The sequence below is a fragment of the Barbus barbus genome (assembly GCF_936440315.1).
Source record: "Barbus barbus genome assembly, chromosome: 17".
Classification (NCBI taxonomy): Eukaryota; Metazoa; Chordata; class Actinopteri; order Cypriniformes; family Cyprinidae; genus Barbus; species Barbus barbus.
In genome coordinates, this window is record NC_136745.1 from 24619753 (window position 1) to 24645845 (window position 26093).

A 26093-nucleotide genomic window follows, 5' to 3' on the forward strand; every position below is an offset into this window, starting at 1 on the left:
TTTTCCTCTCTAAGACACAAGTATTTCAGAAATGCAGGAAAAATCATGTCGTTCGCTCAAAACAATACCTGTCCTCAGTGGCAACGTTTTTTTTATTATTGAATGCTTGGAAAAAAAATAACAATCGTCATCGTCACAGTCAGCCCAAAGGAGGTGCCAAGTCAGTGGCAACATGTTCTACCACGACTGGCTTTGTTCTTGACGTAGAAAAACCCGACCCTTGAGGGGAAACAGGCTTGTCCTTAAAAGGTTTTCCGGAGGAGTGTTATATTGCATGTACTGTGCTACTCAGTTTTCTAGACTGCTGCTCCGCGCGCATCGTCTGTCTTGATAACCAGCTGGATTTTCAGTACATCAACTGAGGGTAACTACCTTTTAACCATTATTAGATATGAGACTCCATTCTTAGTCTGGAATACGAGACGTTTCGATTATTCGTTAACTAAAGCATCTGAATTAGATTTTCTATCGTAAGCGGAAATCCCATATGTTTATCATTATTACCTTCATCCTCGTGGCAGAAATGGCGCGCGTGCCTTTAGATGTGAAATGTGCGTTACTTTATTATTATTATTTATTTATTCAGTATATGTATATAAATAATTACACAAACTCGGATTGTAAATTTAAATGTAATTATCACATTAGTTATACCATAATAATACTTAAATATTTGCCTGTATGACAATAAATCAATATGCTGTTGTGTTGGCAGTTTTGAACAGCTTCATTTGAACATGGTTTAAAGTTATGAGTTTAAATACATCATGCTAAACTGAACACATCAGTACATTGGGATGCATCTCAGTGCATGTGGGCTCTTGACAATTATACTGAATGACACTCATACACTGAGCTATAGAATAGTTTATGAAGTTGTTATAAATGAAGGTGCTGCTGGTGCATTTCATTTGAATAGTAAACTAGACACTGTCAAGCTATATAACAAGCAAACTTTCTCTAAAGCAGTTTTCATTTTTGATGCTTCAAAAATGTGGGCTGCAATTGTTTTGAGGGATCATCTTCAAATACAGTATATTAATCTGATTTTAAAACTTTAGCAAACTCAGTTGAGTGAAGCAGGTGCCAGGATAGATGTTAAAGTTACCTAGCTTATTGCTTGAAATGATTTCTTTGTTGAATTGCTCAGAGAATAACTCAGTTACTGCATGACCAATTGACATGGCTCTTTCCTTTAGCAGGAAGTGTTATTTAACAGTAATATACTGGAACATAAATAATATATCCTCTAAACACTTTATTCAGTCATATCAGTGTCTGAGGCAGCGCTTGAACTAGTTTCACTGATATTCACTATGTAACCGATTTAATCAACCTTTTTTTATAGACTAGACTTGGACTTTGCATTTGCTTTGTTCTAAAGTTAGTGGGGGGTTTTAATGCTAGTAGTTTTATATAACACCCCTGGAAGGAAGTACATGTTTTCGGTGTAGTGACGTCATTGAGCTCCTAGACCAAAACGGCACAAGAAACTCTTTCCTGCATGGGCTCTATTTCTACTGAAAAGTGTGCAATGGTTACACTGTTTGACAAAAACCGTTAATATTTGTATTATGTAAACTGTATTCAAATAGCATGTCTGACATTTTTTAAATTCACCCGGGTTTCCAATTTCACCCGGTCTGCTCTTTTCATCTATCCAATGAATTGTGATGAATCAGTTTGGTCTTGCCGGAAAATTGTTTCCATCCACACCAATGTCAGTGCTCTGTATCTGGGCTTTGGAGCTGTTGAACTTCATGAATTATGACTCAGTAGTGAAAGGGCAAACCTCTTAGATATTAATCTTATTCATTTTCCTGATGGGTTGAACTGCCCTGTGGTCAGATGAGGTGTTCGTAAAGTGTTTGCTCTTTCTGTGTCTGCGGGTGTGGTGGATAACAGCCGCCCTTTTATATGCCCTTTACATGAAATGACTTGTATAAAGATCCGTTCACACCAAGAATGATAACTATAAAGTTTTAATGATCATTCTAAAACTGAGAAATAAAGACATCTGCACCATATCTTCAGAAACACTTTCAGAGCGATTAAAACCCTTGAAAGCCAACAATCAGAATCCATCCTGCTTTAAGGAGCTCGAGCACCCTAGTGAAAGAAAAAAAAAAACAATTTGAAATGTATTTTGTGCTGAGTATACTACAAATACATTTACATATTTATGTGCGTAATAAAAATACCCTGCAATTGTAATTTTGGTATACTAAACCTGCTAATTTTGGAACTACTGTTTTTGTTCTTAATGCACAACAAAATTGTGTTGAAGTAGTTCTGAGGTCCAACTAAAGATATACTGAAGTATATTTGATTGTGTTAAAGTGGAACTACTGCGAGTATACTTCAGGTACACTTGAAATATCTTGCATTTATAGATTGGTGTTATGCAAAGATCATACAATCCTTTTTAATGGTGACATTAAAACACATTTTAGGCATAAGAAATATGCATTGTGCAATAAAGAAATACACCAAATAAAGTTTAACTATTATTTTATATCAGTAAGTCTTAAGTGATATGTCAGTAGATACGTTAATGGATTTGAGATATACTTAGTATGAAATAAATTCATTTTAAATAAATTATGCCATAGGTTTTTTTGTTTACAAGGGCATTTAAAGCCATACACTTAAATAAACAGAATGTTATTCTACATTGGTGTGGATGCTATTGCTAATATAGTTATTCTTAGTATGGATGGGCTTTAGGAGTTCACTTTGTGGTGTTTAAGTCAAGATGAGCATTTTAAGATATCTTGTCCTTTTGAGCTTTATTTTTCCTCGAAATGAACAACTAAAACATTCATTTATATACCTAATTGGCAAAAAAGGCAGGATTTTCTCACTTTTTTGTAAAATGTTTTTTTTTTGTTTCTCTTCTCTTTTAGTGCCTTCAGCTTTATCCCAGTCTGCTCAACGTTATCCATCATGGCTGAGAATAAACTGGCCTCCTTTGGGAAGATGCTGCTGAGGCGTCGCATGCTGGACACTTCTCAGGACGAGACCCGCTTCGCTCGCTGCCTCACCACGCTTGACCTCATAGCCCTCGGGGTGGGGGCGACACTGGGTGCAGGTGTCTACGTCCTGGCTGGGGAAGTGGCCCGAGAGAAGGCTGGACCTGCCATCGTGCTTTCTTTCCTCATTGCGGCCTTGTCTTCTGTCCTCGCTGGCTTGTGCTATGCTGAATTTGGTGCACGTGTTCCCAAGACGGGATCCGCTTACCTGTACAGCTACGTAACAGTGGGTGAAATATGGGCCTTCATCACGGGATGGAACCTCATTCTGTCATACGTGATTGGTGAGCATGCAGACTTTATCTATAGAAACTAGTTTAATAATGTGACTTTAATTTGGACTGAAAAACATTTCCTTTTTGAATCCAGATTTACTAATTAATCATCAGCTCCCATGAGTTAACTCCGAATGCGAGCCCAAGAGTTTGACCAGTTATATGTGATTACGAATGAGCTGAAGTGGTTTTGAAACTGTATGAAGTGTTTACTCCTCTAGACCGAAGGGCCATTGAGCGGCTGCTTAGGTTTAATGTAACAAGTGGACGTTCTGAAGTCTTTTGCGTCTACTCATATGTCCTTCTCTCCATTTCACAGGCACAGCCAGTGTTGCACGGGCTTGGAGCTCAACGTTTGACAATCTAGTGAACAAAACAATCTCTGGTTTTTTCACTGATTACATGTCGTTTCCAGACACTGGAAAAGTATTAGCACAGTATCCAGATGTGTTTGCTCTCATCCTGGTCATGTTGCTCACTGGTGAGAACCTTTTTCTAAGAATCACTCAGCTGTAATATGATGATGCCCAGTTACTTCTTAGTTGGCGCAATGTGTTTCCAAAGTCAATATTTCCCATTATTCCATTAAGCTGGTTGATCTTTGTTACAAAATTCTTGACTCTACCTCTTATCCAACACTTGCTTTTGTTGGTTCTTTGGTTCTACCACACCAGCTATACTGAAGCAATTAAATCATTTTAAATGGTCCGCTTTACCAATATATCCATTAGTCATAGGACTGTTGCTCACAATTTCTTTTCACCATTGCCATGCAAAAGACCATAATGGTGTGAATTTGCTACCTCTCACTTCCCACGCAACAGGATTATTGGCATTTGGAGTGAGTGAGTCTGCACTTGTCACCAAGATCTTCACAGGAATCAACCTGGTGGTTCTGACATTTGTCATTATATCGGGCTTTGTGAAAGGCGACACTGCCAACTGGAACCTCACTGTGGAGGACTACATTAACAGCACAAACAACTATGATGCAGAGTAAGTCACACTGCCTTAACTTTTAGATGCAGGCATAGCAATAGAAATTAAGAAAATACAATTTAGAGCATAAATGAAACACTCAATTGGGTCAGTAGGATATTTACTGATTACAGGTATACAATTAAATTTATTTCATTGTAAATTTGAAAACACATCTTAGAAAAATTAATAAGATGAAAAGTTTTTTTAATAAATTAGATGAAAAATGACAGCTTGAATTTTTTTTTTAATAATTGTGAAAAAATTACACACAAAAATATGTACACACATTAAACTACATGTCTATATATATTCATTGTAAATTTGAAGTGTGAACACTTTTTTTCAAATCTTAGGAAAATTCATAAATAAGCTAAATTGAATAAGATAAAAAATTACAATTTGATAAAATAATTCAAATGAAAAATATGTAACATTTCTGATTATCAGAAATACGTGAATTATGCTTCCATCTTTCTCAAACCTGTTCATTAGAATGGGGTGACCCAATACTTTTGGCAATATAGTGTACAGGTATATGTCTATAAAACATTCTTTGTAAATTTGAAGTTTGAAAACTTTTTCACATTTTAGGAAAATTGAAAAAGAATTTGGCTCGGGTGGCTTTGCACCTTTTGGCTTAAGTGGAATCCTAACTGGCGCTGCAACATGTTTCTATGCATTTGTGGGTTTTGACTGCATCGCAACCACAAGTAAGTTCAGAAAAATGTCATGAAAACCAGTTTTTCCTACTTTCAAAACCAAACTCACCTCAGCTCTGGTGATGTCGTAGGTGAGGAGGCCAAAAACCCCATGCGCTCCATCCCGATCGGCATAGTGGCCTCTCTGCTCATCTGCTTTTTTGCCTACTTCGGAGTGTCAGCAGCGCTCACACTCATGATGCCCTATTACAAGCTGGATCTTCAAAGTCCTCTTCCAGAGGCCTTCCAGTATGTGCAGTGGGGCCCTGCTCGCTATATTGTGGCGGTGGGGTCTCTGTGCGCCCTTTCCACCAGGTACGTTTACTGACATTGACTTAAACTTATTTTAGTATATTGAGATAATAGTATAGATTTGTTAATATTTTGAATTTGATTATTTTATATTATGTGCTTTCTTGTCCATTTAAGTTAAAGTTTTAGTAATTTAGTGTTTATTTAAGTTTTAATATTAAGTACATCAAGTAGTGAAATTTTGCCTTGAAATTCTGCCTTTTTTTAATTCAGTTAACTTTTATTTCATTTCAATTAACCAAAAATGTTTTTTTATGGTTTCAAATTTCAGTTAATTATAGTAACCATGTTTAAAGTCAACATGTGATGAATTGTTGTTTTTTAATGTTCTTCAGCTTGTTGGGCTCCATGTTCCCTATGCCTCGTGTGATTTATGCCATGGCTGAGGATGGTCTGCTCTTTCGCTCCCTCTCCAAAATGCACAAGAAAACCAAGACACCTGTGCTGGCCACCATTGTGTCTGGCATTGTAGCAGGTAAGACTGTATTTTTATTCATGTAATGACTTTCAGTGGATGATGTAACTCTCGTAAACTAACTCTAGAATCTCGCTAATTTCCTCCCTGTAGCTCTGATGGCCTTTCTGTTTGATCTCGCCTCGTTAGTGGACTTGATGTCAATCGGGACCCTGCTGGCATACACTCTAGTTGCTGTGTGTGTACTCATTCTCCGGTGAGTATATACACATACACTTAACATTCAAAAGTCTGGGGATTTTTGAAAGAAATTAATACTTTTGTTCAGCAGGGTTGCAATAAATTGATCAAAAGTGACAGTAATTTATGTTACAATATGTTTATTTCAAAATAAATGCTGTTCTTTTGAGCTTTCTATTCATCAAAGAATCCTAAATGTATCACGATTTCACAAAAATATTTAGCAGCTCACCTGTTAACACTGATGATAATCAGAAATGTTTCTTGAGCTGCAAATTAGAATTATTTCTGAAGGATCATGTGACACTGAAGACTGGTGTAATGATGCTGAATATTCAGCTTTGCATCACAGGAATAAATTACATTTTAAAGTATACTAAAATAAAAAAACAGTCATTTTAAATTGTAGTTGTAAACTTTTTTTACGGTATATTTGTTCAAATAAATGAGCATAAGAGACTTCTTTCAAAAACATTTAATTGAATTTTTGTTTAAAATCTGCAGGTACCAGCCGGGCAGTCTTGGTTCCAGTGGTGCGAATGAGAAGCCGATGGAACTAGAGAGGCTGGAGGCTAAAGGAGGCATGGCAGATGTAGATAGCGGGGATGAGTACAGCCAGGAGCTGGAGACAACACCTCTTAAGGAGAGGTTTTCCATCAGGATGCTGGTGCAGCCCATCTGTGACGTACCCACCAAGATTTCAGGCATCATTGTTTACGCTGCGACTGGCACCATATGTAAGCATTTCCAAAACCAGTTTATGATTTACCTTTTTTCCTGCAACGTGTAGCTGTAATGTTGAGCTCAGGGAAATGTAAAATCATCATGTTGGTGTTCATGTAGTGAACAGGCAGATAACATCCTTCTGTTTTTCTGTTCAGCCGTGCTGTTCACTCTGCTGTGTGTGGTGCTGGCGGTGTACGGAGAGCAGGTGGGGAAGGGCAGCGCTCTTTGTATCATTTTGGTTGTTATCCTGTCTGTTCTGTCCTCTGTCTGCATCTTCATCATCTGGCGACAGCCCCAGAGTAAAGAGGTTCTCACTTTCAAGGTACAGAATTAATTTACAAAGCTTATGCTTTGTTAAATTGAAAATCTCAGATCTTTTGGTGGTTGTAATAATCCTCTCTCTTCATTTTGTAGGTGCCTTTGCTCCCTATTCTGCCATTGGTCAGTATCTTTGTAAATATTTACCTCATGATGCAATTGGATGGACCTACATGGATTCGTTTCGCCATATGGATGGGTATCGGTGAGTTATAGCATTTGAAATCGTTGTCATGTAACTGTGTGTTAAATGTATACTACCATTCAAAAGTTTGGGGTCAGTAAGAAAGAAACTAATACTTTTAGAAGGATTCACTGAAGTGTTCATAAGTGACAGTAAATACATTTATAATGTTGGCAAAAAAAATTTTTCAAACAAATGCTGTTATTTTTAACTTTCTATTCATTAAAGAATCCTGAAAAAATGTATCATGGTTTCCACAAAAATATTAAGCAGCACAACTGTTTTCAGCATTCATAATAATTCTTGAGCATCAGCATATAGCAATGATTCTTGATCATGTGACACTGAAGACTGGTGATGCTGAAAATTCATCTCTGCATCAAAGAAATAAATTACATTTTTAAAATATATTCATATAGAAAAGTTATTTTAAATTGTAATAATATTTCGGGATATTACTGTTATGATTGTATTTTTGATCAGTTTTGGTATAAGCATAAGAGACTTGACATGAAAAATCATACCAACCCCAAACATTTGTAAAGTAGTGTAATTATACGCTACCGTGAATGTTTTTTGTATTACTGTGCTTTAAATTTTGACTTCATGCCTTTGTCTGTTTTAGGTTTTATTATTTATTTTGCATATGGGATAAGGCACAGCTCTGAGGGTAAAAACAATTCCCCAGAAAAATTTGAGCCCATCCTTCAAGCAAAGAAACCAATCTACCTTACTGAAGATGAGAGTGAACATGAGAAGGCCACACCTTAAGAACAGCAACTGGATTGGTATGTCAGCAACGTTACAACCGGTTTTGTAAAATGCTGCAGTTTCACTTTATAATGCACCTTATAGTTCTTCTAAAGTCTGCATCAATAACTGACAAAAAATGGTTTTGCGCTGCCATTTTTATTCAGTAGGTAAACTGTGTTATTTCTTGCTAATTGTTTACCTTGTGTCAATATATGATGGTGCTGTAACAGTGTTATTTATGTATGTCTAGGCTTCATAATGAGAAGAATTCAATCTAGTCCTACATGTACTTTGTATGCACATGTTGTTTTCAGAGATGGGGCAAAACTGTTACACTTGAAAAAATATTCATGAATGGGGTGTCTGCCTGTGGGTGGACATTTAGGGTGACTCCTTCCTCTCACAATGAATGGGAGCATGTTATTCAAAGGCTTTGTTTAGACAGGCAGCAAAAATCTCATTGGGCGTGCCCAACTCAAGGTTTTTTTTAATCATTTATGATGCAACCTTTGTGCAACATCCTTCATGTCCACATTTACTTGTATAGCACACTGTCACATTCACTATGTAGTAAAAGTGACTGATTGCACAATGATGTTCTCTCATGTGCCTCATGAGTTCAGCAGCGCAGTGAGATGTCTCTCTCTTTCCACCCTGACAGTTGTATGAGTCTCTTTCTGTTATGCTGGGCACTCATGTCATTACTATAGTATCCAGTGACGATATTGACTAGCCCCTACTGTAGGCAAACAGATCAGAATTCATTCTTTGCAAAATTACAGTGCGAGCACAGTCAGAAAATTCACTTTTAAAGACCAAATTAGATTTGTGTGCAGTGTGAACAAACCCAATATTTTTTACTGGACCAGAGAGAATTGAGAGAGTGTGAAATAACACATGCATTATTGTTTTGAACTCAAAACGTCCTTGTAGTAGTTAATTTTATAAACTTAATATGAAAAGTGATACATGAAAAATATTTTAAAAACTACCATGGATTTTGTCAGTAGTTTTCTATTTGTGAAAGTATGTTCTTGTATATTTTTGTAAATGTATTGATGTATTTATGTACCAGCAGGAAGGGAAATGTATTTATTGTTGTCCCTGTAACATGTTTTACACATTTAGAAAGAACAATACATTTAAACACAGTTTTCTCTTATTGAGCTGTGCATATTTGGGATGTAAAACAGGAAACCTCATTGTCTTAAATGTGCTTAATAGCAAAAACAGAAATTATCTTACTGTCTGTTTCTGGAAAGGGGTCTGTTTTTATTTTCATATGTGACAAAATTAATAATTTTTCATTTTGAGCATCAGCATCTAAGTGCTCTTATTTTTCATGCACTTTTTGCCATTCTAGTTGTCTTCTTAAGATAACACAGTTTATGTTGTTTTCATAATGTTTTTTGTAAAAACATTGCAATGTAAATGCTTTTTTTCTTTAAGGAAAATTAGATCTGAATGTAGAGATTATGGAGCTTTGTGACTTTGGTGGCTTTTTCCATTTGCTGCTGGGAAATGGTGTATTTTATTGGCTCTTTACACTAAACAGAGTTATTTGTACAGTATATTTTTCAAAAGTCATTACCATTTGCTGCAAATATTGTAACTTACAGCCTGTTTTACAATTAATGTTTACACAATGCTGCTGTGTAGTTGAGCTGGAACTGTTTCTTCCAGTTTTTTGAAAATCATGTCTGTTATGAGTCAGTACTCTTAACTTTGAGCAGACACTGCCTTCTCTTCTCTTTATGAGTATTACTGTAGTCTACATTTCCTCAGAAGTGATGGCTTTACATGGCTCAATGCTGTGACTAGCTTTTCTAACTGTTTCAGAGGTATAGAGCTGTTCAGTTTAAAGTCCTAAAACCTGGAAAAGAATTTTAAAAGCATGTGGAATTCCAATGGGAATTTTTGGTTTATGAGTAAAATAAGGTCTGTGGTTTACATTACTTGTTTGCACAGGTTCTTTAAATAATATTAAAGGAACAAATGTCAATATTAGTATATGTTAATTTAATTAATGTTAATAAATGGGAACTTAGTTACCACAATACCTATATATATATATATATATATATATATATTTATTTTTTTCTTATCCAGATTGGCTTATTAATTTGCGACTGAAGAGCTCTATTGATATGTATTGCTACTATAATATAACAAACATTGCTGTTTACTGTGTTGTAAGACATTGTTTCATATTCATGTACATATTTGCTCTTTAAAGCTGAAGTGTGAAATATCAGTGCCACTGATGTCAGCAAATGAAATTGCAAAAAATTGTATGGTTTTCATAAAATGCTCCCAGATAGTCCCACACCAAACTCACACCACTGGTTGAGCCAGTTTCTGGTTTGGATGCTTAAACATGGATCTGCATTATTTACACTTTTTGGGTAAATCAGAATAGAAATGGCTCCCTTTTAGTTGTCTCGGGATGTTCCAATGAGATAGAAGAAAGTATTTTAACATTAAAACAAATTACACACTTCAGCTTTCCTATGTAAATAGCCTACTTAATGTGCCTTTATTATGTGTTATGCTGTTATCAAATAAATATACCAAGTATTGTCATTCAATTGTGCAAAGATTTCTTTTAAAATGATTTTTAATTGAGGGTGTGTGAAATCGCATAATTAAATTCCATAAGGATTTTCATGCGGAAGAGATATTCCAATAAAAACAGTATTTGTCATCCTAAATTTTGAGTTTGATTATATAAGATATTTAACCTATTGACATGATGCAGTTTAAATATTTATGTTTTTAAGTATTTTATATTTATGACCAAGTTCAGGGAAAAAACAAGCAAACGAAAGGAAGCCCCACATTCCATCACAAAGCACCTCTTTACCTAAATTCATTACTTCAGACTTATGTGCCTCTAGAAGCTTGCGTTCTTCAAGTGAACGCCGCATTATTGTGCCATCCTAAAGACACACAAAAACACTTTCACAGACTTTTTCATTAACTGTTCCCATCTGGTGGAATGACCTGCTCAACTCAATCCAAGCAGCCGAATCCTTACCCATCTTCAAGAAGCAGCTAAAAACTTATCTCTTCCATCTTTATTTGACCCTCTAACTCTAGCACTCTCTATTCTAATTTTATTTTATCCATCTATCTTTTTATTAAAAAAACACACATTTGACCTTTTATCAATTGCATATTTATTCTTTAACTGCTAGCTTTTCTTGTAAAACTAACATTAGCTTTATTTTTTCTATTCTATCTACTTGTTTCTTATAAAAAAACAAATAGAAAAACACTAGGTATCTTTTTTCTATATTCTATCTACTCGTTTTCTTAAAAAAAAAAAACTTATGTGTACTGCATTAGGCTAACCAAGACTTGTAATAGCACTTGCATGTTGTTGCTCGTTTGATTGCTTCTAATATCCTCACTTGTGAGTCGCTTTGGATAAAAGCGTCTGCTAAATGACTAAATAAATAAAAAGCCTGTGAAATGACTGCCGATATGCAAGGTGCGATTAAAATGGAGAATTGCGTCAAAACTGCAAGTCCCAGAAAGCCTTGCGCGCCGTTTCCTGTATATATGGCCAGCTGACTTCCGGTGTCTTTAAATTCTCGGCCATTAATCTGCCTGAACGCAGCAAGTGAATTTAGCTACATCTGATCTGATTGAACGATGGATATACCCATCAGTTAATGTTCGAGAAAAGCCCTGGACCATCAAACGACCGCTTTGGATCTGGTAGCCGCCTGTGACTCGATCAAAACGGTCGTTTTAGTTCCTCTTTATTTTGCCGCAGTCAGAAATTATTCCAGCTCAAGGCCAGCAGTCGCGCGCACTGTCTTTCTGCTCCTACAGCCTTTCACATCGCTCGCCTCATAAACTAAACTCATCTCTTGTGTAATGGTAACTTGTGTGTGTGTGTGTGTGTGTGTCATTGTTTTGATGCTTTGATTTTGGACTCGTTTGTATTTGTTCCTGATCAACAGTCGAGCTCATCCTGGTTTGGTGTCTGATTTGCAGGCAGATCTGTATTTCTGAAGCGGATATATATAATGCTGTTCCAGTAATACAAACACTAGTTTGGCTTGAAGTCAAGTAGAGCAAAGGTATGTGATGTTTTTTTGCATTTTCCTACAATATGCCTATCTACACTCAGTCTGACTGTTTGTTTATTAGCCATATAGAGTGTATTGTTCATAAAGGCTGCATATCCTTTAATGGGTTCATTAATGAATTGAAATGATCACTTATACTGCGGTTTACCACCTAGCAGTTAACCAACTTGCAAAACATTCACAGGATGTTATGAATCAGTGTTTATAGCAATGTCTTGTCATCTCACCTACTGTATGTTGTAATACTATACTATTTCTCTTAGTAAAGTCTGTCACCTAAACTGGTAATTAAGTATATAGTGTTAATTAAATGCATTGTTGACCACTGGACTGTGTATGGTAAACAAATCTGTGTGGCATGTTGTGAATGACTGACTTGGTGATAGGCTGTGCGAGGCAGAGAAAGGCCAGAGGGACTTATACTGAGTCTTTGTGCCAGGGGTTGTGCTCCCCTCTTACTGCTGGTCACCCATCGATTCCTGGCTGCCTTCCACCTCTGATCACAGCCATGACCTCTCAGAGAGACCCTGACACAGTGAGTATAGCAGTCTAGGTCTCTCTTTACATGATGCATCATTGCACAAATTGGTATTTTCAGACATGCAAAGATTATATGAGAAATCATCAAGTGTCATCACTTTTAGAGCGCATTCAAATCTTAAAGGTACAGTTCACTGATGAATGAGCATTGTCATTATCTGCTTTTGCTTTTTCATTATGAGTGCAAAAGGAGGTGTTTAGCACAGTGTCCATGCTGCTTCTTTCCATGCTATGAAAGTGGATAATGGCCATCACTGTTAAGCTCTGACAAAAGACAAAAAGTGGTCTGTATTATTCATGCACTATTTTTCAAACCACCTGAAGCCTTTGATAGCTTTATTTGATGAAAAGACTGACATTTGCATCATTATTCACTGAAAAGTTTCTGCCCTCGTTTTTGTTTACATCCTGCATGTTTTATACAAACTGAGAGTGAACAGATGATGACAGTTTTCAATTTAGGGTGAGCTTTCCTTTTAATCTGCAGAGTTTTAGTTTAGGCCCACAAATTTTTAAACTCAGTGTTATTTTTGTTAGCAAAAAACTGAAACTAAAACTATGGGGGGGAAATGTTGTTTATTGAAATAAACATTAGATGAAAAACCTACAAATTACTAAAATTTAATGTAAAAATAATTCAATATAAAATAGAAATATTTAATATTAAAAATAAAAGCCAATTAAAAAATACTGTAATTAATTTAATAGTATGTAAATACTAAAATGACCTGTTCTTGTTAGTGCTAATATGGGTTTACATTACATACAATCTGAACTTTTATTTGAGACTGAGGTTATAAAACGAAGCATGCACAAAGAGCTGCTGTTGCTTTGAGATTTGTTGTTGTTTGCTGAACCTGTTTGGTTTAGTTATTTACCAAATTATTTGAGGATGGGGCAAATGCTGATGACTTTAGGCTCTTGATTTGGGGATGAAAGCAACATGATTGAAAATCATTGAATCACTGAAGATCTGTGTGGAGACGTGCTGATATCGCGTTTGGTCTCGTTCTATCTCGCGTATCTTGTCAGTGTCTGCTTTTGCTTGGCCATTTGTTGTGGAAAAATAAGGAAAGTGTGTCCAGCTAAATTCAATTAGTATTTTGTTAGATGGGTATAAAAAAGCTTAGTTTACCGCGGTAGCGGTCGCAGCAGTTGTCGTGTGAAGTCCTCCTCATGTGTTTGTTTTATTTAATTTGAGTTATTTTAATACTTCAACAAACTAAATGGAAATGAAATGATGTATATATGTATAGAATTTATAAATGTGTGTGTGTGGTTGTACATATAGTTGTTGTTTTTTTGGTGTTTTGCTTAGTGTTATGTTAGAATCATTATTATACTCTTATAACTTTTGTTCTTTAATATTTTGAATTGTTTTTAGCTTTTTTGTTTTGTTTTTCATTTAAATGTTAAGTTTTGAAATTTTGTTGTATTTAATTTATTTTTAAAAGGTAGTATTTATAAAGTTTTAGCTTTTAGTTTTGGATCTGTTTTTAGTTGTTTTAATACTACAATTGATTGCTTCTGTTGTCCTCATTTGTAAGTCGCTTTGGATAAAAGCGTCTGCTAAATGACTAAATATTAATAATAATATTGCAGAAAATATATAAGCTGTGAGATTATGGAGGTGTTTACGTACTGGTTCTGAGGCATTTAGGCAGCTTTGGTGTTTTGTATTTGTCAAGGCTTTAAGAACTGGGGCAGCAGGGAGTGCTTGTTTGTTTGTTATGCTCTTGTCTATATTACCCATCACAGATTTGTTGATAACACCCTTAAATCCACCCGAGGAGGCTGGGAGAGGGCTTTCCATGCCTTTATCGGGGGCTTGTTGTTTGTAAACAGTGTGCTGGAATGACGTCGTGGATTATGGTTTGACCTCTTTTGTTCTCACTGCAGGTCCCCAACTCCCTATAGGTGAAAGCTGAATATTTTCAAGTGCGTCTGAATGGGGGTGGGGTGCCCTACATTGCAAATGCCCTCAGCACAGAAGCCTGATTTCACAATAGGTTAGGGCAGGGCATTGGGGGGCCCTTAGAAAGGATTTAGGTGGCACGTGGTGTGAGAGGATGAGCACAGATTTGTGGCGGGAAGAGTTCGTCCTTTTCCTTTTCCTGTCATGTTATTTGATTGCTACCACTATTTGGGTCATGACCCGGGCTGCTGTCACAGTGGGGTGGAAGGAAAAATGGGCTCCCCTGATGAGCTGGATCCACATGATGTTTATATTACCATTTAGCATGTTTGACACAATCTGAATAATTCAATACTAATATAAGCAGTTTTCCATACACATTTTAAGAGGAAACGGAGAGGAACTGTGGGATAGATACTACAAGATGGCGCCGCTGATGGCAGCTATTGTGCGTTGCTCTCCAGTGTTTGTACTGTTTTTGTTTGTTTTTCCTGTTTTTTGATTTTCAAATACGATCAGTTTTACCAGGGATGACCTGCTGAACATTCGGCAGAACACATGACAAAATCTTTTACCGGATTTTGATTTTTCGCTTTACAGAAACTCGCTGATCTGATCACAGAGAGTGAGCAACAACACCCGGACTCTGTTTTAATCATTCTCGGGGACTTTAATAAAGCAAATCTCTCCCGTGAACTGCCAAAATACAGACAGCACATCACATGTCCCACCAGAGACAGTAATTTATTGGATCACTGTTACACACCAATAAAGGATGCATATCACTCGGTTCCACGAGCAGCTTTAGGACTCTCTGATCACTGTTTGGTTCATCTTATTCCAACCTACAGGCAGTAACTTAAATCTGCAAAGCCTATATTAAGATCTGTTAAAAGATGGACTGAAACAGAGCGGGTCTTACAAGCCTGTTTCTCTCTCACTGATTGGTCTGTTTTTGAAGCCGAGCTCACAGAGGCTGTAACATCTTATATCAGTTTCTGTGAGGAAATGTGCATTCCTAACAGGACTCGTCTAATCTACAACAACGACAAACCATGGTTCACTGCAAAACTCAGACAGCTCCGTCAGGCCAAAGAAGATGCTTAGAGAAAGGGGGATAAAGTCTTGTACAAACAGGCCAAATACACACTGGAAAAGGAGATCAGTGTGGCAAAGAGGAATTATTCTGACAAGCTAAGGAAAAAATTATCTTCCAGTGAAGTGTGGAAAGGCATGAAGGATATCACCAGTTACAAGACACCATCCCCCTCTGGCACTCTGGAGAATCAACAACTAGCAGACGACTTGGAACAAGTTTTATTGTCTTTGAAAAAACACCCCACACCCGCCCTGAACACCTCTCCACACAACCATTAACACCTCCAGCAACCCTCCTCTCCCCCACACCTACAATTCAAATCAGCGAAGAAGATGTGTGCCAGGTCTTCAGAAAGAACAAAAGAAGGAAAGCACCTGGTCCAGATGGTGTGTCACCAGCCTGTCTAAAATCCTGTGCTGACCAGCTGGCCCCCATCTTTACACAGATCTTCAACAGATCACTGGAGCTGTGTGAAGTCCCCTCATGCTTCAAATGCTCCACCATCATCCCCGTCCCAAAGAAACCCAAAATTACTGGACTTAATGACTACAGACCTGTGGCTCTAACGTCTGTAGCCATGAAATCATTTGAAAGACTGGTTTTGGCTTATCTGAAGGACATCACTGGTCCCTTACTGGACCCCCTTTGTTTGCCTACAGAGCAAACAGGTCTGTGGATGATGCAGTCAACATGGGACTGCGCTTCATCCTGAAGCATCTGGACAGACCAGGGACTTATGTGAGGATCCTGTTTGTGGACTTCAGCTCCGCGTTTAACACCATCATCACGGACACCCTTAAGAATAAAGTAACCCAGCTCTCCATCCCCACCTCTGTCTATCAGTGGATCAACAGCTTCCTGACAGACAGACAGCAGAACAGTAAAGCTTGGTAAATTCACATCCGGCACTTGTACCATCAGCACTGGAGCTCCTCAGGGCTGCGTACTCTCCCCACTGCTCTTCTCCCTCTACACCAATGACTGCACCTCTAAAGTCCCCTCCGTCAAGCTCCTGAAGTTTGCAGATGACACCACACTGATCGGCCTCATCCAGGACGGTGACGAGTCTGCTTACAGACAGGAGGTTAAGGAGCTGGCTGTCTGGTGCAGTCTTAACAACCTGGAGCTTAATACGCTCAAAACTGTGGAGATGATTATGGACTTAAGGAGAAACCCCCCTGCTCTCCCTTCACTCACCATCATGAACAGCACTGTGACTGCAGTGGAGTCATTCAGATTCCTGGGCACCACCATCTCCCAGGACCTGAAGTGGGATATTCACATAGACTCCATTGTCAGAAAGGCCCAGCAGAGGTTGTACTTCCTTCGCCAGCTGAGGAAGTTCAATCTGCCACAGGAGCTGCTGAAACAGTTCTGCTCTGCCATCATTGAATCCATCCTCTGCACTTCAATAACTGTCTGGTTCAGCTCAGCTACCAAATCTGACCTCAGAAGACTACGGAGAGTAGTCCGGACTGCTGAGCAAATCATTGGTACAACCCTCCACACTCTCCAAGAACTGTACTCATCCAGAGTGAGCAAAAGGGCTGGTAAAATCACTCTGGACCCCTCACATCCAGCACACTCCCTCTTTGTACTGTTACCGTCTGGTCGACGCTACAGAGCTCTGAGCACCAGAACAACCAGACACAGGAACGGTTTCTTCCCTCAGGCAATCCATCTCATGAACACTCAACAAACGTGGAACACACAACTATAATACATTATCCATTCACCACACTCACTTATTTTATTTTTTTCTCATTTCTAATTTGCTCGTACTTGACCTGTACATACATAGTTTTCTATATTATATATTGTGTTTTTGCTGCTTTGTACATTGCCTATTTGGACATTTGTATATTATTATTTTATTATCTGTGTCCTGTCCTGTTACTGTCTCTCTGTTGCACTGTGGAGCTTCTGTCACTACAACAAATTCCTTGTATGTGTAAACATACTTGGCCAATAAAGCTCATTCTGATTCTGATTCTGATTTTTTTCACTTCCACTTTCTCAGAAACATGTTGACAGTTTCTCAGGTCTTCTGATTGGTTGCAGTGTCTCCATGAAGCTTGTTTTCCTTTGTTGTTGTGCTCTTTGTTGTATGTGGCTTTAAACACCGCAATGCCAGGACCAACTGCCCCCCCCCTTCTCCATCGGATTCTGAACGAAAGCATTAAGGTCCAGCCAAGCTCCACACACTGAGTGTGGGTGATGTAATGTTTAAATTGCAGTCATTGAAAACCATGAAAGGAGAAAAAGGAGGTTTAAACCCTGGATTAGAAAAAAAAAAAAAAAAAAAAAAATTAACAAGAGACTCTTTGGAATCTAAGCTACTCTGAGATCCTGGTCTGATTTTATTTTTGGGCTGACATAGTAGCGCTCTGTGTCTTTTCTATTCAGACATTGAGTCTCATGATGCTGCTTGGTTTCAAAGAGGATGCTGTAAAATGTATTCAGTCACTTGCCTAATTTGCCTATATCGAGTACTGATTTAAATTTGAAACCACAGTAAAATTATCCATCTTGCTAAAATAAGATTTAATCACATTTGTGTGAATAATTTGTAATTATAGTCTTGGAACCATCAGTCAGGTTTGGCACCATATGTTATTGTTTTTCAACTTTCATATTTTACTGTAGTTGCTGTTGCTCCCGGAAATAATAATGACAGATAGATAAAATAAGATTATTATAAAATGATTAAAATGCTACTACTACTATCAATAATAATAATAATAATAATAATAAAAAACTAAAAATAAGTTAAACACAAATACAATTATTATTTGACACAAATTTTAGTATAATTATATACAAATGTTTTCATCACAAACTTGACACTTGTAAATTAAATAATTGTGTATATATACTGATTTATTCATTAATGTGTAATATGTTTTATTTTTAAAACAAATCATGAGCTCTAAAAGATTTTCAGAATTTTTACAACTCTTTTGTTTTAGACAATCTACAAATGTTAAATCTTAAAATAAAATGTTAGTGTTAACACTGCATCTTTCTGGGGGGGAAAATCCAGCGTTTGATATAGTTGATTTATAGGTATTTTCAAAGCTTCAATGTACTGTTAAAAAAAACCTGTACAGGAGAGACTTGGTGTTGTTTCCAAACAAAAGGAAATATATCGGTATCGGCCAAACTGAGCTGAAAAATATCGGCATATCAGATATTGGCAAAAATCCAATATCGTGCAACCCTAGTAAAAATCAAATAATCTTTATTTGTTGAGGCAGTATATGCATGATGTATCTCTTAGATGTATGAAAATTGTCATGAAGTATGTGTTGGCCTGTGGCAGAAAGCATTGTGGTGTTATTAATACTGACTGTAAAGGCATCATGTCTGTCTGTTGCTTTTTTATTAGGACTCATACATGGAGCAAATGTATTGTGCTAATCCACCGTGATGCTCCCCTCCTCCTGCAAGGGGTTATGCATGGGCCATGTAAAATTAATAACTCCTGGGTTGTCTGGGACACCTGGGGTTATCGCATTAGGATGACGGGGTGCCTAGGAAAGATGGGGGGGGGTGTAGCATCATTTCATGGAAACGAAAGGCAGTAGCACTTCCTCTCTGCCCTATCCTGCGATTTTTTTTTTTTTTTTTTTTTTTTTTTTTTTTTTTTTTTTTTTTTTTTCCTTCCTTCTCCCCTCATCAGACCATTTCACAGGAAGCTTTAAAGTGTGTAGTAGCTACTTTCACCCTTAAAGCTGAACATAAATTTAATTAGGAAGGAATGCCCGTTTCTCCAAAGGACTCTCCAGGTCGTCTCATGTTATGTGGGGTGAGCACAGATTGAAGGGTCATTTAAGGTCTATTTGGTGTAAATGTCACCAACGGTGGAATTGTCTGTGGGTTGTAGGGCACTTCTTCAGTTTAATGATTTCATTTGTTTCCTCTCTCCTTTCAACCGACTACAGGTGAATCTACGGCTGATCCTTGTGAGTGGGAAGACACAGGATTTCACTTTCTCTCCAAATGACTCTGCCACAGACATTGCCCGGCATGTTTTTGAGAACTGGCCAGCAGGTATGAATTATAATTATAATTTTAGCTTTGGTTGTATTTGTAGTTTAAGTATTGTATTTGTATTTAACACACACTTTTTTTGTTTAAACTTATGTGGAGGTCCTCTGCAAAAACAGCTGTCCTAGTTGTAAAATATTGATGTTTACAGAATATTTATTTTTGAGCGAACAATCATTTAAAATGTATACACTGCTGTTCCAAAGTTTATGGTCAGTATGATTGTTTTCAGTTAGGATGCATAAAATTGATGTGAAGATGTTTGTCTTTCAAATAAATGCTGTTCTATTGAACATTCTATTTATTAAACAATCATGGTTTCCTTAGAAATATTAAGCATCACAACTGGATCCAATATTGATGATAAGTGTTTTTGAGTACCAAATCAGCATATTAGAATGATTTCTGAAGGATCATGTGACACTGAAGACTGGAGCAATGGCTGCTGATAATTCATTAGAATTCAATAGAAAACAATTTAAAATGCTAAAAATATTTCACAATATATTTTTTAAACTGTTTAGATTAAATAAATGTAGAAGTCTCTTGAGGATGCGAGAGCAATCTTACTGACCCTAAACGTTTGAATGGTAGTGTATGTCATAGATGTATCGAATAAATATTTTCTTATTGCTAATTTATTTTCACTGTATTTCATCTGTGGTCTGGTCAGATGCAGTCAAACTCTGGGGTCAAATTATGATCTTATGATCTTAATCAAAATATGACTCTTTTTTTCCTCATAGTAAAGCATCAGGGAAGCCTGTTTCTGTAGTGAATGTGATGTATTGTTTTGCAGGCTGGGAGGAGGAGAGCGTGAGCAGCCCCAGTATCCTGAGGCTGATCTTCCAGGGCCGCTTCCTGCATGGCAATGTCACACTAGGAGGTGAGCACTAGACCTTTTCTGCATGTCTGTCACGGTCAACCCGCTTTGACAGTCTTATTGTTTCTGTCTCTGTGTCTGTCTGTTACTCGGCCTCACTCTAGGCACTATTACACATTTTTGTGTACAAAAAAGGACAGTGAAAATGGGAAGTTGTTAAAATATGCTGTAGGTCAGAAGCTGTATTTTTACTGGGCAAAGTGGCCAAGTTGTACGTCGATATTCAGTATGCAACTTCTCTGTTGAATAGCTCTGAAGTTGCCCCCTGGCCGAACAACTGTCATGCACTTGGTTGCCAGAGAGACACTGCCAGAGCCGAACTCCCATGGTAAGTGCTGATATATTCCTCTGGCAAGCTCCCACTGCTCTAAACATGGCTGAATGTCCTTGGCTTGCCTATCCACAACCACTTTTTGTTTTAAAGACAAGGGCACAGCAGTTATTGGAGGACTGCTGCCAGGGTGGCAGCTGCCTCCAATCTTCCAAACACATTAGAATAATTAAGAGGCATACTGCCTATTAGAAACTGATCACTGAGCTTTATCCAGTCACACACTGTAATACAAGATGTTGTATACAAGTTTCCTTATCCTTGTCTCTTCCTGTTTGACGCGTTGCGCTGACTTTATTGAAGCAAGTTTTGAAATCATGATGACTGTCATTGTATTTGAAATGAGGAAGCAAGTTACATGCTTTGATGTCTTCAAGAATATATTATAGAAATGTTTCCTGGCACACGAGTCCGCATTCACGCTGTCATTTTACAGTAGATAATTAACAAGAATTTAAAGTTTCCCTGATTATATGTGAAGTCAACATGAAAACACAATTGAGCATATTTACTTTCTTAATATACACTAATGTTCAAAAGTTTGGGGTCAGTGAGATGCAGTTAAAATGATAATATTGAGAAATATTACAGTTTCTGTTTTAATATATTTTAAAATGTAATTTATCTCTGAATTTATCTCTGTAATTTAGGCTGAATTTTCGGCATCAATACTTCAGTTTTCAGTGTCACATGATCCTTCAGAAATCACTCTAAGCCGATTTGCTGCTCAAACTTATCATATTCATATTTTTGCAGAGGCCGTTTTTCAGGATTCTTTGATAAATTTAAAGTTAAAAAGAACAGCTAATTCAAATTTTTTTGTAATTAATGTTATGTTTAACTATCACTTTTAAACAGTTGAATGTGTTCTTGCTGAAAAAAAGAATTAATTTATTTCAAATCCCCCCCAAAAATCTTGCTAACCCAAGCTTTTGAGCTGTAGTGTATGTCCTTGGTCTTACTGTGAATGATTCATCAGTGTGCGTTATTCCAAAGAAACAAAAATGTGTTTGTCATTGTGATCTTTCAACTATTACTCCACCTTGGAAATGACTTTAACTAATCCTTTACAGCTGATGTCACTTTGGCTGTTACTGTTAACCCATCTTAACCAACAGACAAATAGCTATTGAACATACAGCATTGCTTCAGGCTTCTGTAGTAGGAAATGCAGCTTTCTGAAAAATGTATTGGGTAATGCAGTGATTTAGTTGTCAGATGACCACAATAACGTTTAAGCGTTATCATTGAAATCAAAACATTTTCAAGTGTAAACTTGAGCCTGATTAGTATAGAAAGCCCACTTTTCAGGATCCAGTCCATTCCTGATGGATAAAACACAGTCCTGTATTGCATGTCTCATTCAGTATTCTCTTTTACTCTATGCCTCAAATTACAGAAGCAAATGTGCTCTGAATGCGGTTTGAATGTTGACTCTAATGCCACCCCTCATTAATTACAGACTAGTTACACATAGCATGTCATTCAAGGAAGAAAACAGGCCATTTTCTCCTCCGTAAGTCATCATAGTGTACTGCCTTTCCCTCGCATTCTTCTCACTGAAGAGGAGGACCTGTGGTTGTGGTTTTGTCTTTGATTTATTAGGTGTCACTCAATATTTGCTCTCTTCTCGTAGGCCAGAGGAACAGGGAGAAGACTACCGAGAGCAGCTGTTGTCTACTGCTGTAAAACCCAGACAAACCTTCCTCCACCTCCTCCTCGTCCTTCTGCTCCCCGTTCCCGTCTCTCCTCACCAACCCGTGGTGCATTCTGGATGATTACAGAAGAGCTCCAGGGAGGGTGCGATTTAGGTTTTCGTTCAGTGTTTTTGCTCTGTATAGTAGCTGGAGACTCTCTTGTGCCAAGTTTATCAAATCTCATATGTTTTCCTTCGTTCAGTTTTCTCGTTTCGTTTGGTTGCCAAATTTACCTGCTTAGTGAAGTGGCCCTTTGTTCACAGGCCACCTGAAAATATTAAAATGTGCAAATATGAAATACCTGAATCATTGAAAAGAAATTATGTAAAAGGATGCGTGAACAGGTTTTTAGGGGGACGTCCTGTGCTAGAGACCTTCTGCTCTCCCAACACCCAAGTGTCAAGAGTTTTCACTTGGATCACACGTCTGACTCAGACGAAGCTTAACATGCGTCATAATCGCAGACGTTTGATTGCACTTAACACGGATCCTTATCTGAAGTCACTATGTGTGTGTTGTAGTCTTAATCCTCCCGCCTGCCTCAAACAGAAGGAGCTTACGGAGAGAGAGGTGTGATGACACAAGCGCCAGTCTGTTGCTGTGGACTGAGGGAGTCTGCTGTAGCACTGGTGGATTTGATGTGCCATGGCGGCCTATTTTTCTTGCCTTTGTCCTAGGACCAATCGAGAGTAGATCTCAAAGTCGCCAGACTCCTCTTACTGACCAGTTGCGTCGACATCTGTGCATGACCCTAGTCTAGTGTTTCCTCGCCCTGGGTGTGTACCAGCCGCCTTTAAAAACCATTCACCCCGTGTCTACTTGAATAGCGTTTTTATTTTCCTCGTCTCCGCTGAAGAAGCATGAGGGAAGGTTGCCGATTTTGTGCTTGATGTGAAATGACACAAACTATTCTTCTTGCCCAGTCAGGGTATATCATCCGTATCCTCTCCCATGCTCGTCTAACATGCGTCCTGAGGGGCGAAGCCCAGGTGCAAAGAATAAGGAAGTCATCAGAAAGCCTCTGCCTGGAGCGAAGGGCTGGGCTGGTAAAAGCCCCCATTATGAGCGCTATGGATTCATGGACCCCCTGCTGCACTGCAGCGTTAGAGGTAAAGATGTGCGCAGGGAACGGTCACCCCCTAATGGCCTCCCACTGGGCTGGAAGAAAGAAAGAAATTAATATTTTATTTCCTAATGTTTGTATGCCGTCTGTTTTGTTTGCCATTTGATTGTGGGAAATTAATATTATTATTAATAATGGAGTCCTTTTTATCTTGTCTGAGTACGGTTGAATTTTTATTAGTACACATCAGATGGCTGACTCATGATAATTGTGTGTGTGTGTGAGTGAGTGAGGCTTTTTTTTTTTTTTTGGAAAGCGTGCAGTTGTTGTGGGAAGTGTGTCCACAGAAACTGTCTCCAATCTTGTTTTGATTGGCCAATTACTGCAAGAGTGTTTATCATTGTCACTGCTATGAAAATTAGCTACAGATTATTAAATGTAAAAAAAAAAATCTTGTATTATAAATTAATAAAAACCTTTCAAATAATACTCTGGTGTTCCTGTGGATTTTAAGATTTTTATTTATTATTATTATTATGTATTTGTTTATCATGAACCACCACAAAATTAAAGGCCAACAACCTTATTCATGAAAAATACACCATATAATCACACCTAAGTAAGATGTACTGTTTATCAATGTGCATATAATATAATATCTATGCAACCGAAGTACTCTTTAGCATTGGCAATTTCTAGTTTGCGTTTCAGTGACTATCTTCTAGCTTGGTACTGTATACATTATTTGTATATACAGTTTGGGTCTAGCGTTGCATTAAATGACAAATAACGCTTTTTAGAAATTTTTGTGGCATCTCGTCCTTTATAAATAATCAGCAGCTCTGTTTGTGTTGTGGTGCAGCCTCTAGATGGCGATGTGGTTCCGGTTCTGTGACCGCGTGCTTCTAATATTTCTCTCAATACTAGGCCCATTTGAATGAATTAATATAAGTTGGTCCTTGTGTTGAACCAATTAACATTTTCTTAAACACAGAATACATAAAGGAGCCAGCATAAACACTATTACTTACCATTGTATTAATTCTCTGGAAAGTCTATAGTCGTTTTGTTATGACCATCAATTTCCACTGAATGTTTGACAGCAGGCTCAGTAGCTTGACCCATTACATTTCTTTCCTCTTTTAAGGATCGCAATGAGCCCTAGTTTATTGTAGACCTTTTCTAGTTTAATAAAATTTTCCTTCTGTTTTTGAAAAGTCCTTTCGTGACTTATTGTTGAGACGTGTCCAGGTTTCCAGTTGACGTTGGCAGAGAACCGAAGGAAGAATTGTCCAGATCGTGCACTCCAGCACAAAGTCTTAATCACTTTATAGTGAACTGCTCGTGGTGTGAGCCTGTTTCTTTTTGCACTGGGCCACGCAATCATAATAAAGCTGTTACGAAAGACAGAGAATGAACCACAGTATAACCTTATATCTGCTAAACTATCTAATACCAAACATCTAGAAATGAAAAATATACATGCATACAATGTCATATTGTCAAATATACATGCATACAGGTTCAAAAGTTTAGTGATTTGTAAGATTTTTTTGTGTTTTTGAAAGAAGTCTCTGCTCACCAATCAAAAATGCATTTAAAACCATAATGTTGCATATTTTTACTATTTAAAATGACTGTTTTCTATTTGAACATATTATAAAATGTAATTTATTCCTATGATGTCAAGGCTGAATTTTCAGGATCATTACTCGTCTTCAGTGTCTCATGATCTTTCAGAAATCATTCTAATATGCTGATTTGCTGCTCAAGAAACATTTCTTATCAATGTTCAAAATTTCGATTTAATTTTTTTGTTAACTGTGATACATTTTTAACCAATTTTTATAAATCGAGTTAAAAAAAAAAAAAAAAACTTTCTGAAAAACAACCTACAACCACAGCTTCCTTTTTTTTTTTTTTTTTTTTTACAGTAGCCTATTTGTATTAAAAGAGATGTTTATTGAATATGTTCATTGTTACATATTAGTGTAGGCCTAATTGTGATTAGCGCCACATCTAAATCTTGTCAGTCTTCTAAACCTTAGCTGTAATAATATACATAACCCGCATGAGTTGCTTGCTATGTGTGAAGGGATGGATCAGGTCCAGGGTTAACCTAAACAGTAAGCACCACTAATGGTTTAGCAGGAAGTCTCGTGGTGGATTGGAAAGAAGCGGCGAGAGTTATGGAGCAGCTGCCTCACAACTTAAAACCTCTCTCTATATCCTTCTGTTTGTTTTTATGGATTCCCTGAGGTCAAGCACAAATATGTATGGTCTGTGGAAGTGGTGTGATCTATTTAACCCCCAGAGACCTTTCTCCAAGAAGCTCTATATATCTTTCACTCTAAAATGCAGCATCTTTCATTTGACCTCTACTTTATACAAGTGGAAAATATACAATAAACACGCAGAATGATGGATGTGTCACGTTCAGCAGCAGTAGGGGACTGTTTTTGCTTTGTCTTCAGGTTCCAG

General features: G+C 37.4%; 2 protein-coding genes across 2 annotated transcripts; both read left to right on the forward strand.

Annotated features, from left to right (window-relative positions):
- The first annotated feature begins 290 nt into the window (after nt 1–290).
- Nucleotides 291–8999, forward strand: LOC306883787 (cationic amino acid transporter 3-like). The gene is made up of 12 exons (XM_079439272.1): nt 291–364; nt 2907–3316; nt 3627–3788; nt 4132–4303; nt 4880–4998; nt 5079–5301; nt 5634–5773; nt 5867–5969; nt 6458–6690; nt 6835–7001; nt 7094–7202; nt 7807–8999. The coding sequence occupies exons 2-12, from the start codon at nt 2947–2949 to the stop codon at nt 7950–7952; spliced, it is 1944 nt and encodes a 647-aa protein (XP_079295398.1). The 5' UTR covers nt 291–364; nt 2907–2946; the 3' UTR covers nt 7953–8999.
- A 2509-nt stretch (nt 9000–11508) lies between these two features.
- Nucleotides 11509–25471, forward strand: LOC306883003 (ubiquitin-like protein 3). Its single transcript, XM_079438046.1, has 7 exons — nt 11509–11822; nt 11940–12025; nt 12421–12569; nt 19533–19641; nt 20438–20524; nt 20772–20849; nt 22489–25471. The coding sequence occupies exons 3-7, from the start codon at nt 12543–12545 to the stop codon at nt 22539–22541; spliced, it is 354 nt and encodes a 117-aa protein (XP_079294172.1). The 5' UTR covers nt 11509–11822; nt 11940–12025; nt 12421–12542; the 3' UTR covers nt 22542–25471.
- Nucleotides 25472–26093: the final 622 nt, after the last annotated feature.